At 32.2% G+C, this 14,484-nt stretch overlaps 1 protein-coding gene across 1 annotated transcript in view; it reads left to right on the top strand.

The window, feature by feature from the left end:
- The window catches only part of LOC107687918 (small conductance calcium-activated potassium channel protein 2-like), a 38,696-nt gene that overhangs the window by 5,204 nt on the left and 19,008 nt on the right, over positions 1 to 14,484 (top strand). The window contains exon 3 of the mRNA XM_016485409.1: positions 13,904 to 14,322. Coding sequence (XP_016340895.1) covers positions 13,904 to 14,322 — 419 coding nt within the window. The remainder of the gene's footprint in view (positions 1 to 13,903; positions 14,323 to 14,484) is intronic.

Raw genomic sequence — 14,484 nt, 5'->3', positions numbered from 1 at the left:
TGACATAAGATTTGACAGAAGTCATATGGACTACTTTTGTGGTGCTTTATTGGCTCTTTTTGTCATTTTTGGAGTGTCGCATCATCCAACCCCATTCACTTTAATTGGAAAAGAACAGCATTAACATTCTTCAGAATATCTTTGTGTGTGTTCCACAGAGTGAATTATTGTAAAAGGTTGCGTTGCGTGCGCTAAAGTCAAACCAGTAGTGAGTAATTTGCCGTAATGTCGTTGACAATGACTAAAGCTGCAGAAGGCCGCATGAATTATGAAGCATTCTTAAATTTGACTTTTGATGTTGCTCAATCAGCTGGTTTCTGTGGCGTGATCCAGTATGACTCCAGGGTTTTTGATGTAATGGCAGACAAAACAAGAAGATGAAAAAAATTGACCTTCAACAGGGATGGAAGAAACTTTGAATTTAGGTACTCAGCCTTGCCAAGAGCGCAGCTGATGATCAGCCATCCAGCAGAGATGTTAAAGAGCCTTGTTGAGATTTCCTCAGTGTGGCTATTGAGGTGAAGGCAATTAGGTGTTGTTGGCATAGCACAGAAATGAGAAACCGTGCAATCTGATGACAACAAAACCAGACAATCTGCCTTAGATATAAAACATTCTGGTGACCAATGACCTCTGTTGCACTGATGAAAAAGCTGGACCTTTTCAACTCACTAGATAGGATCTTGTGTCTCTGTGTTAAAAAATAAATAGTCAGCAGAAATGAAAATTCTGTCATTATTTACTATCACTCTAAAGCCCCGTTCACACCGCCAGCGACAGAGCGACATAATCCCATTCATTTTCAATGGAGAGCTGGCGACTTCCGGCGACCGTTGGCGACGGGATATGGGCGTGTCAAGCGATGCGAGTCAAGTGACAAAAGTTCAGAATTCTTCAACTTTATGCAAATAAGCAGCGAATTTCGCGAGCGACAACCAATGTGGGAGTGAAGTCAGTGGAGAGCACGTGATTCATCTGCTGTAGTGGAGTGTTACGGGGGTAACTAGGCAATCAGTAGTGGGAACGCCCACTAGCGACCTCAATTGCCAGCCACAAGCGACAAGCAGCGGCCCACGAGCGACCTCAATTGCCAGCCACAAGCGACAAGCAGCGAAAAAGTCGCTGGCGGTGTGAACGGGGCTTAACAGCCGGAGAAATGTAGCATCAAAGATTTATTAATTTATTCTACTTCTTTCTTGTTCTTTCTTTCTTTCATATGCATTCTTTCAGGGCTCCAATGGTCATAGAAATTTTCAATTTTAAAATTGTGATTTGCAGGCCTGGGAAAATAATAAATAAATAAAAATTTAATACAGTTAAATTAAAATGAAAATTAATTAAACAATAAATACATCTAAAATAAAAAAAATCTAATAAAAATCAGCCTTTATGCACTTTATTTATACAATGATGATGCTCTATCCCCATTATTATTTTATTTTTTCTGTAAACCACAAAAAGAGAGGTTTGACAGAATGTTCAAGCTGCTCTTTTCCATACAGTGGCTTTAGATGATGATTTACACAGCTTGTGCCAAACTCCACAAAAGTCTCCTCAGAAAGCTCAAAAAGTAATAGATGGTGCCTGCAACACCAAGCTCATGAGTTCAGTTTCCTCGGGCAATGCATGCACAGATAAAACTTTTATCTTGAATGCAAAGTATGCACTCTAAAAAATGCTGGGTTAAAAAGGGACAAACCCAGGTATTGGGTTGTTTTGACCCAGCGGTTGGGTTGTTTTGACCCAGCAGTTGGGTTCAAAACAACCCAATAGCTGGGTTTGTCCCTTTTTAACCCAGTGCTGGGTTATATTTAACCCAGCATTTTTTAGAGTGTGGATTTAAAACACATCAATTATGACAAAAATGTCATTTTTGGGTGTACTGTCACTTTAATACAATAATGCTTCTGCTCTGCATACAATAAGCGTGTATTATTGTTGTTCAGATGTTTTAGAAATTCAATCAAATTACAACATAAAATTGTGACAGTACAGTATATGGAAACACACATGGGTTTGTACATATCTGCATGTACATGAAACAACATCACTGTTTTGTAATATGCATGCAAATCCCCCCCTCCCCCCCAAAAAAGCCATTAAGAGCCCTGGCTCTGCAACCATAAATGCCTGAGCAGTTTTATTACTTTTCACACTGTTGAATTATAACGGCATGCATTCATGAGCCAGTTGCGCTCTCTGTAATATTTAGGGCCCACAAGTCTCTGAGGGACATCAATCATGGGAATGCTTTACCAGAGAAATGTGCCTCTCTGAAGGGACCAGGCGGGGGCCCTACGCATTACAAATACATGCACATCATTGCCATATTGATACGAAACATAAGTATTTCATTTTTTTAACCAATAACCTTCATTTGTACCAGCAGCTTATCACTTGGCAATTTTTGTACCAGCAATTTATCAGTTAACAATATGGTTGTTAGTTGCAGTTGAACCACAAATCGCCTGTATTATGGGATGTCTAACACTTGATAATGTCAGTGCATGTATAGGGCAGAGACGGGTGATGAGCGCATGCGAGCAGTGCTGATGCACTATAGAGGATGTGAACTGCCTTTTTCTGTGACAACTAAGTCTACCTGAGACGACTGCCGAGTGTCACGTATATCCCTCACCACTGACCCCTGAGTTTTCACTGAGCTGGATTACAGTATAGAGATTATAAGATTCAAATAAAAGATGTTAATCTAAGATGTCTGCTGGCTTTAATTTAATTTAATATTTAATTTAGCTTAATCTAATTGTTTAAATTACTGGACCATCTATATTGTAATTTAGCTCAGAGAAAATTCTAAGGTGTTGTAATTTTAGACAGAACATTAAAAAAAATATCAATAATTTCAAATATTTTAAATATCTTAAAATAATTGTCAGTTGAAGAAATTTAGTGCACAAAAATGCAAAAAAAATAAATACAATTTTAATTCTTCCCCGATTTACCAAAACATGTTACTACTATTCTATAATGTTTTAGTAGAAGGCATAGAATATACAATTCCTTGATAATTTTAATTTAATTTGTTAAATTGCTACAGCATCTATACTGTAATTTAGCTCTTAGAAAATTCTAAGGTGTTATAATTTTAGACAAAACATTATAAAAATAATTTCACATAATTTCACATATTAAAATATCTTTAAATAATTGTCATTTGAAGAAATTTAGTGTGCAAAAAAAATGGAAAGGGATAGGATCAACAGTAATTTCATTTAATTTCTAGCGCATTTAGTCCATAGAAAATTAGAATAGAAAGATATCATCATTTCAGACAGAATATTATAAAAATAATTTTCAGTTATGACTTTTTTCAATTTGAATTTTCACTCTTCCCTGGTTTACCAAAACATTTTACTACTATTCTTTGCAATGTTTTTGTAGAAGGAATATAATATCCAATTCCTTAATATTTAAATTTCTATTTCTGTACTGTAATTTATTCATAGAAAATTAATTATATCAGAAATTATAATTTTAAACATTATAAACAAAAATAATTTCAGATAATTTCAAATATTCAAATTTCTTGAAATAGTTGTTATATATAAAAGGGGGATTCAAAAACCAATACAAGAAGAAAATACTATTCAAAAATAATTGTTTAAAAATAAGCAAGGCATGTAATTCCTAGAGCATCTACACTGTAATTTAGATATTATATCAGATATATTTTTGAATAGTATTTTCTTCTTGTATTGGTTCTTGAATCCCCCTTTTAAGTAATATATAACAATTATTTCAAGAAATTAGAATATTTGAAATTATTTTTGGTTGATAATGTTATTTAAAATGATAATTTCTGATATAATGAATTTTCTATGAATAAATTACAGTACAGAAATAGAAATGTAAATATTAAGGAATTGTATATTCTATTCCTTCTACAAAAACATTACAAAGAATAGTAGTAAAATGTTTTGGTAAACCAGGGAATGATCATATCATATCATCATCTCAGACAGAATATTATAGAAATAATTTTCAGTTACGACATTCTTCAATTTAAATTTTCACTCTTCCTGGTTTACCAAAACATTTTACTACTATTCTTTGTAAACATTAAAGCCAACGGTTGTCACATATGAAATTAATTCAAGTAGTAAAACAACTTAGTTTAATTTGACAACATCTATAATGTAACTTATCTCAGAGAAAAAAACTGTGACCACTTTAATTCTCTTCTCTAGTGATTTAGATGCAAAATTAAATTAAATTAAATTACATTTTTAATAATATTACATTTTTAATTAAATTTAAATTTAAATATTAAGGAATTGTATATTCTATTCCTTCTACAAAAACATTACAAAGAATAGTAGTAAAATGTTTTGGTAAACCAGGGAATGATCATATCATATCATCATCTCAGACAGAATATTATAGAAATAATTTTCAGTTACGACATTCTTCAATTTAAATTTTCACTCTTCCTGGTTTACCAAAACATTTTACTACTATTCTTTGTAATGTTTTTGTAGAAGGAATAGAATATACAATTCCTTAATATTTAAATTTAAATTTAATTAAAAATGTAATATTATTAAAAATGTAATTTAATTTAATTTAATTTTGCATCTAAATCACTAGAGAAGAGAATTAAAGTGGTCACAGTTTTTTTCTCTGAGATAAGTTACATTATAGATGTTGTCAAATTAAACTAAGTTGTTTTACTACTTGAATTAATTTCATATGTGACAACCGTTGGCTTTAATGTTTTATTATTTTATTTTATGTATGTTTAATTTAAATTGCTAGAGAAAATAGTTAAATTAGGTTACAGTTAACGTAATAATACAACAGCTGTCATTCTTTTTTGGCGGCGTTCAATTACACAAATGCAAACTCTGAAAGCATGCTGGTCCTCCTTCAAAGAAACGTGAAAGCTGAAAGCAACCTACAACTGAGGATTTACTTAGCAAAGTGGCCTCTTAGGACCCACTTTGATATCATAAATTAACCATTGCATTAATTTGTAATTGGGCTGAACCTCTCTACCTAATTCTCTAATGAGATTGAGCAATTTCTTTTCTTAGCGACAAGATATATGTTCCCATTCTCTACATTATACAGATTAAATATTGAGCCATGCTCCATTAGTTATATTGAGCTCTTCTGAAACCAGTAACCAATCCCTGCTGCCTACTAGACAGACGGAGAGCACAAAGACAGACAACCTTTTGTCATTGCACTTGTCAAGGCGCGGCTAGGCGAAAACAGGAGCACAAAGCAGCGAGCCCCCTTTATACGGACACGTGTTTGATAGATTACTGTATTGTCGCTGTGTTTTACCAGAGTTCAGGTCTGGTAAAGCAACAGTGAGTGTGGCTGCTTCAGAAGAGCCATCGACCTTGTGTTGCGCTGATCAGTTTAGGCCGTATTTTATTGCGGTTTTCATTAATGCACATGCTCTGCCAAAGTCAGCCTTGCATCCATCATTCGGGCTGAGCTCTCTAATGAGGATGCCGGGGGTGATGGTGCTACTACTGCAAATCTACCTGCACTCTTTGATATAGCCATTTATATCACTGTAAAAAATGACCGTGAATTTAACGGTAAAAGACTGTAAAAATGCTACAGTAAAAACCTGTTAAATGGTTAACGGTAAATTCCGCTACTATATACAGTGAAAAATTGTATTGGACATTAATTTTACGGTAGTATACCGTTTTTTGGAAGTGAAAAAGACCATATAATTTACAGTGAATAACCGTAAATTGACATTCCCAGAATTCCCTGCGTTACATTTCAAATTTGATGTTTTTTTGTTGAAATAACCATGTTTCTTCTTAGTTTTTTCTTATCAGTTTTGTATATTAGGTTTGTGTGTTACACCTAATGTTGTTAAATGAATGTTTATTGCATTATTTCAGTTTCATGTGTGTTACCATGATGGTGTTTGGTGTTTGTGTGAATGACACTGTGCACCTTCTATATATGTTATTATTTAAAAGCTGCTTGTAATGGGCTTTGGTTCATCATGTGACTTTCTCATCACCACCTGCATTTGGTATTACAATTATTAGTGTATTACAAAGGTACAAAACAGATTTCAGTACTTCAGTAGGTTGGTATATTAACATTATATCAGTTAATGAAATTACGGTATTAATACGGTAACTGTAAATGTAAGTTAAAACCGTAAAACCTAAAACGTTGCTACCGTATTTTTTACGGTAAAATTCTGGAAACCACAGCTGCCGTTTTTTTACCGTACATTTTACGGAATTATTTTTACAGTGTGAGCCAAATGTAGCTGTAACATTAATAGACTTGAGAAAAATTCTGAATATTGATGAGTCAAAAAATGTAATCAATTTATAATGTTCATTACATATTTTAAAGATTAAATTGTTCAGTTCAGCCATACAATTTCTATTTCTGTACTGTAATTTATTCATAGAAAATTCATTATATCAGAAATTATAATTTTAAACATAACGTTATAAACAAAAATAATTTTCAATAATTTAAAATATTCAAATTTCTTGAAATAATTGTTATCTATTACTTAAAAGGGGGATTTAAAAACCAATACAACAAGCATTTTTTTTTTTTTAAATAGTTGCTTAAAAATAAGCAAGGCATGTTGTCTGTGTTTTAATGAAACAAGCACAAGAATGATATTTATTAATTGACATTTATTTCCTATATGCACTAAACAATATTTACCTGCATTATATTTTAATGTAACACTTTAATACAGTATGTAAAAAAATTACATTAATATTTTTGAGTAAATATGCAAGCGAGTCATTGAATTCAATCAGTTCAAACGTATCATGCAAATGAATCAAACTCACCAAGTCTAATGCAACTCTAAATTGCTATAAAAAAATTCAATCACTGAATTGAGTTTTGAATTGATATATTGATTTGAAATGGACATGAATCAAACTTAATGTCTCTAATGCTGTTTTTGCTATAAAAAAACAAAACTAACATTTTTTATATATATTATAGATGTTAAGTTTAAATTCTAAGATATTATAAAAATAAATTATTATACAATGGTCATACTTTAAAATAATTGGCATTGAAGAAATTTAGTGTTTAAAAAAATTAAAATCCCTAGAAAAATACCAATCCATCTGACCAAAATGTTTTCTAGAATTATGCTAAAGCAAGCATTACTATTACCATTAATTATTATTGCTCATGCTATTGCTCAAGTTTAAATTCTTAGGTATTAAAAAAACATCATAAACGATAATTTTCAACAATTGTCATACCTTAAAATAATTGGTATTGAAGAAATTAGGTGCTTGGTTTTTTTTTTTAAATACCATTCCATTTTACTAAAATTCTTCGTAAAGCTTTAGCAGAAGGCAAGAGATTTAATTTGCTCAGTTATTATCTGTGACCCTGGACCACAAAATCAGTCATAAGGGTCCATTTTCTTTCTGAAAGCTGAATAAATAGGCTTTCCATTGAAGTATGGTTTATTAGGATCGGACAATATTTGGCCGAGATACAACTATTTGAAAATCTGGAATCTGAGGGTGCAAAAAAAATCTAAATATTGAGAAAATCGCCTTTAAAGTTGTCCAAATGAAGTTCTTAGCAATGCGTATTACTAATCAAAAATTAAGTTTTGTTATATTTACAGTAGTAAATTTACAAAATATCTTCATGGACCATGATCTTTACTTAATATCCTAATGATTTTTGGCATAAAAGAAAAATCGATCATTTTGACCCATACAGTGGTTTTTTGGCTGTTGCTAAAAATATACCCAAGCGACTTAAGACTTGTTTTGTGGTCCAGGGTCACATTTTAGAATGATTTTTATCTATATTTTGCCCTTCTGCTTTGTCTGAGTTGCAGCAGTCATGCTCTCGGACTTGTTGAGGTTATCAGGTACGACCCTTAGCTGTTGTAACCAGGCCATTACACGTGCACCTTCCCCTCTGTTGTCAAATTCAGCATTTTTCCATAACTACCCGCTCAAGCACTCGGTAGGAATATTGGATGCTTGAAGGTGAAGCACCCTCGAGTATTGTATTGCAGGTCGTCCATTACCATAATTGGTTTTACCTACCAAGTAGGTTTCCTTACATAACCCATTCTAAATGTTTAATTGCTCCGTTTTGAAGCTAGTAAGTTGAAAGCGGTGCTTTCGTGACATGTTTTGCTCATATACACAAAATTAAAGCTTCATGCTTATCATCCTTTGTGCAGGCTATGTGGTTTGTTGGTGGTTGTTGTTGTTGCTAAGCTTTGAGTAAGATAGCGTCTGTCACCGTTCGGAAAGCCAGCTTGTGTTTCGCTGTCTAAGTTACACTCGCACGGAAAGTCGAACAACAGCCTAAACTAACAGACGGGCTGGTTAATGTTACAGCATCTCTGGCAATTGTCAGGCCTTTTAGGACACTTGATGTGTCTTATCTGCTCTAAAATCTCCCTTTCTTCTGGTCTTACGATTTCTGTCATGAGTCAGTGTAGACGGGAATGATTAGGTTTGATTATTTTACCCGTGAGGCCTGATTTTATTTTTGGGAGAATCCCATGTTTTTGATGGTTTTTTTGGGGCTATGTTTGAATTAGAATATGTTGTAGGAGTATGTGATTTGTGTTCGCATGTGCGTCGTGTGAATATGACGGATTAGTGTCATATTTTGAGGTCGTATGATTCATGTGACTAACATGTGTAGGTGGTATTACAAGGGTCTAAAATGGAAATGTTTATTTTGTCATTATAGTCTATTGGCTAAAAAAAAAAAACTTCTAAAATCTTTGAGGCATGAAGGATTTATTTTCTGTCCAAATGATTCAAGATTTATAGTGATGGTTGCTAAAGAAATCATTACTCACCATTAATTATTATTGCTCAAATAAGGTTGGGCAAAATAGCTCAATATTTCAGTGTCACTATCTAAAAATGTATGTATTTTCTATAATAAAATAATATTAATTCTATAATTTCTAAAACTTAAAACCTTTTTTTCAATCAGGTAAAACCATCATTTTAACTTTTAGGTACATTTAATATATTTAATGGAAAAAAGTAAAATACTATAAAAATGTAGTTAAATAATGAAGAATCATATTTAATCATTTTAATTTAGGCTCTTTATGCACTAATATGACACATATGACAATATGTACATATACATGATGCACTGAAATGGACAGCTTTGATAATGAACTGATGAACCTAACTTTAAATATCGAATGCTCATTTTGCTATAAAACGAAATAAAAAAACAATTACATAAAATTTTTTTAAAATACATAGTCTATATATTATATAAAAATTCTGAAAAATAATTTTAACAATTGTCATACCTTAAAATAATTGTCATCGAAGAAGTTTAGTGCTTAGAACATTTAAAAAACCCAAAAATACCAAGCCATTTGACTAAAATTCTTTGTAATTCATTTGTAGTGATGATTGCAAAGCAAGCATTAATATTACCATTAATTATTGCTCATACTAAGGCTTTGCAAAATAGTTCAATATATATATATTTAATATCTCAATATTTATGTTTTTGCTATAAAATGACTTAAAAATATTCAGTCAGTTAAACCATAATCAACAACTTGTAGCCAAGTGTATTTAGTATATTTACTGTAAAAAGTAAAAATGTTAAAGTTTAGTTAAAGTTTTTCACTAATAAAAAATGATGATAATTAATGTTTTTTTTAAAGGTAGGCCTTTTATGGACCAATATAACAAATCTAATAATTTTAATATATGAAAAATGACACATGAACAATTTAAATATAACATAAGCAATTCATTGAATTTAGTTGAGTTCTGAATTGATATTGATTTGAAACGGACAGTTTGAACTGACTGATGTACTGTAAATTAATCATACATAACGACTAATGCTGTTTTTGCTATAAAAACAAAATTAAATATATAAGTTTAAAATATTATAAAAAACAATTAAGCAAGGCTTTGCAAAATAGCTCAATATTTTTCAGTCCCAATATTTTTCTGACTATTTATGATATTCAGTATCTCAATATTTATGTATTTGCATTTTTTTCCCCAATCAGGTAATCTATAATTTAATCTAGTAAAAAAAAAGTAAAATGCTGTAAAAATTTAGTTTAATACTGTAAATGTTTTTCACTAAAGAAGAATAATGTTTAATCATTTTAATTTAGGCCCTTTATGCACTAATATGATAATACATCAAATAAACAGCAATATTTAAATTGTTTTTTTTTTCTTATATTTCTTAAGTATTTTAGTAAATATAATCTAGGTAAATATTGCTGTTTATTTTATATATTGTCTCATTAGTGCATAATGAGCCTAAATAAAAATGAGCAATTACGCAAGCAAGCAATTATTATATTTATTTGAGCATATTCTCACCTTTGAATGGTTAGTCTGTTTCTTCAGGAATTTAAATCTTGGAGGTTTTTAAACCAGAGGCTATGCAATGTTGTGGCATCTTGGAAAAATTGATCTGTACTGTGAGTGACGACACTGTGACCGTTCCAAGATGGCAGACGCGTCGTCGTGTGGAATGTGGAATCTACGAATACATATATATGGTAGCAACAGCACAGCATTGTGCTAATAATAACTACTCAGAAGCCTTTAGCTACAGCATAGCAATGCACTGGAAGTCACTTCAACATATTTTTGTACAGTCAAGCAGCACTCAGATTTACTTAATGTTTTAATGCATTATCACTGAATATATGATATGGGTTATTAATCTGATTTGCCTCCAGAAGTGGAGCTGTTTTTCTTAATGATGAATTTAGAGATTAGGAACTCAGTCTAAATCAAGGTTATTTGGCAGCGTGATGGTTTACATTATAACATTTCCATTTATCCTCTGCCAGGTTTCATGTCATTTGATTTATTCAAACATCTGCATCTTTGTCAGCCATATGATCTGGATACTGTGGATCCAGCAGAGTAGATAACTGACCATAAATGTGATTGAACTGTCTAAACGTTTAGGTTTTATACGTGTGCTACTACATGAGGAGAAAACCACAGGACAGCACTGAAGCAGCATCTCAAAGCCTCAAGCGAGAGTCATATTAAAGAATAATTCGGTTATGCGCCACATAAACCCATTACTCGTGAAATAGCCCTGTGCTGTAAGAAGGCAGGAAAGCCGTTTCACATATCGGATCAGAGGTTTATCATTTGCACCTTGTCTCATATCAGATAGCCACAGTCTCGTTGGATAAAGTTTGAGATGTCACTGTTACTATGGAAACAGAAAGCACATTAATAGCACTCAAATGAAAAGGGTTTCTCTACACTCTCAAACCGCTTTCATATTTGTACACTTAAAGGGATAGTTCACCCAAAAAAGAAAATTCTGTCATAATTTACGCCATTGACTTCCATAGTATTTTTTTTCCTACTATGGAAGTCAATGGCAACCACCAACTGTTTGATTACCAGCAATCTTCAAAATATCTTCTTTTGTCTTCAACATAAGAAAGCACCTCATACAGGTTTGGAACGACATGAGGGCGGGCGAGTAAATGATGACAGAATTTTCATTTTTGGGTGAACTATCCCTTTAAGAAAAATGGTTCTAAACAGTACCAGAAAAGGGTTTTTAGAGCTAAATAGAACCTTTTTTATAGGGTTCCATATAGAACCATGCTTTGAAAATGATATATAGGACCTTAATGGTGTTATACATAACCTTTTTAATGATAGTTTTTCATTAATATTAGTGTTAATATCATTAATATTAGTATTATTTGTTTATATTATTTATTAATATGGTTTTGTACCCCTCTATCTGCCTGGTCTTATGATATCTTGAAGTGTCTATTAGGGTTTTACATAAAATCAACAACAACGTATCAATAAGGTACTTTTTTTTTAATGACGTGAAATTGTAGCAAAAATGACAGTGTTCTAACAACAGTTATTAGCAGAATACATTAATGAATGACAATGGACATTGAACATAAATAAATGCTTAAAGAAGTAAAACGAAATATAACATAAAATAGTGTATTGAAGACCAAGCTCCAGTGAAATATCTTCACAATCCTCTTTGATGCCTTTAAGTTAATCATTATGTGTATTTTGGTGTGATTGAATGGCAGTTTCTCTCTGCAGATGATGAGGTTGTAGGATGTGACAGCATCTGAAATGCACAATTGAGTTTAGATATACAATGTGTCTCCTTTCATCTGTTTATGTGAAAGCAGTTGTTTATGAAGGCCAAAAGTAGTATGTGAGCACTTCACAATGTTTAAAGGAAAAAAGTAATATAAAGTCATGGGATAGCTGGGTATGTTTATGCATAAACCCTAGTAATAAAAAATATCTAACAAAATGGACCATAAATTCAATATCTTTGTTACTTACTTAGTGAAGAAGAGGAGAGTATCCTTAACTGAACAGAGCTGGTCACACTTACATGTTCTCTTAAACTAAAAAGAGAAAAGACAAAGGAAACCAATTAGCATTTGAAAGTTATAATTTATAGACATTTTAAGAAAGAAATGATTTACCTGTTGAGAGTGTGTTGACAGTCTGTGTAGTTGGATGGCTGAGCTCCAGAAAATCAGTAATGAGGCATCTTAGAGTGTAGCCTCAGTTAGGGTTTTACATTAAAACAACAACAACCACCACAACAGCAGCATGTTGTGTGAATTAAGTATGTTTTTATTGACATGCAAAATTGTCAGTGCTCTTAACAACAGTTATTAGCTGAATCCATTAATGAATGACAATTGACATTGAACATGAATAAATACATAAAGAAGTAAAACACAAAATAAGAACAAAAAATAATGTGATGAAGACCAAGTTTCAATGAAACAATCACAATCCAATCAATACGATGCCTTTAAGTCCATCATTTTGGTGTGATTAAGTGGCGATTTTTCTCTGCAGATGATGAGGTTGTGGGATATGATACATCTGAAATACACAATTCAGTTTAGAGTTACAGTGTGTCCATGTGTTTGTGTAAAAACAATTATGTTTATGAAGGCCAAAAGCAAAAATGGACAGTATGTGAGCCCTTCACAATCTTAAAAGAAAAAAGTGATATAAAGTCATGGGATAGTTTTATTATTTTTTGTGACTGGGTGTGAATTATAAATTCATGGTCTCATTTACTTACTTAGTGGAGAAGAGGAGAGAAGTTTCCACAGCTTAGCAGAGTTGCACACACTTATGTGACCAAAAAAAAAAAGAACATGTTTGTTTGGAAACCAGTTACAATTTTAAAGTTAAATTTGTGTTTAAATTTAAGAATGAAATAATTTACCTGTTAAGAGTGTGTTGACAGTCTGTGTAGTTGGATCACTGAACTCCAGAAAATCAGTATGAGGTGCTTTGTCAGTTACAGATATGAAAAACAAAATAAAAGGGTTCTTCAGAATGCTATGGTTCTAAATAAAACCATTACTGCATGTAAAGAACCTTTAAAGAACCATCTTTTTTTAGAGTGTACATATCTGAATATTCTTCGGTAAATTTAAAATGTATTGTTTTTATAGAAAAAATAGCAAGCCTCCTATAATTTAAATAAGCGTTTTGCTTTACTTATAAGAAACAAAGTCGCTGCTTTCAATTTCTGTTATTTAATTTAATGACAAGTATGTTTGAATAAATATGACTGAATAAACCATTTTTTATCATATTTTATTTATATTTTATCATTTTATTTTATATTTCAGCAATAAATTGGAGTAGATTTTTTTTTTATTTGAAAATTGATAGTAAATTTCACAATTAAAAACTCATTGAATTGAACATAAGATTTTAAAGTAGAAGACTGAATTAGGAGTTTCTTTTAAAACCTGTACTCTAATAATCTTTGTTTTATTTACAACTTTGAAAAATCATTTTTACAGTATATATTATTAGAAAGTTGTTATAAAAACTGCAAAAATGTTTACATTTTTTTTCCCTCCGGATAGCTGTTCATGGTGGACAACGCTGCAGACGACTGGAGGATAGCCATGACCTACGAGCGCATCTTCTTCATCTGTCTGGAGATCTTGGTGTGCGCCATACACCCCATCCCGGGCAACTACACCTTCACGTGGACGGCACGGCTAGCCTTTTCCTACGCACCGTCCAAGACGGACGCCGATGTGGATATCATCCTGTCCATTCCCATGTTTCTCCGTCTGTACCTCATTGCTCGTGTCATGCTGCTGCATAGCAAACTCTTCACCGATGCTTCGTCACGCAGTATCGGTGCCCTCAACAAGATAAACTTCAACACACGCTTTGTCATGAAGACCCTCATGACTATCTGTCCCGGGACAGTGCTGCTGGTGTTCACCATTTCTCTGTGGATTATCGCTGCCTGGACTGTGAGGGCGTGCGAAAGGTGGCCCGCTCTGTTGCTCTGACAGTAGATTATGGAAGTCAGTTTTGATGGGGAGATTTTTAGGAGGTCTTTAAGAAACATTTAAAATTGTATGAATATAATTACACTATTTATATATATTACCTACAGTTATACAGAAGTAGTAATATTAATTTGATAATT

The sequence above is a fragment of the Sinocyclocheilus anshuiensis genome, unplaced genomic scaffold (genome assembly GCF_001515605.1).
Source record: "Sinocyclocheilus anshuiensis isolate Anshui unplaced genomic scaffold, SAMN03320099.WGS_v1.1 scaffold205, whole genome shotgun sequence".
Lineage (NCBI taxonomy): Eukaryota > Metazoa > Chordata > Actinopteri > Cypriniformes > Cyprinidae > Sinocyclocheilus > Sinocyclocheilus anshuiensis.
This window is presented reverse-complemented; position numbering and strand designations above follow the sequence as displayed.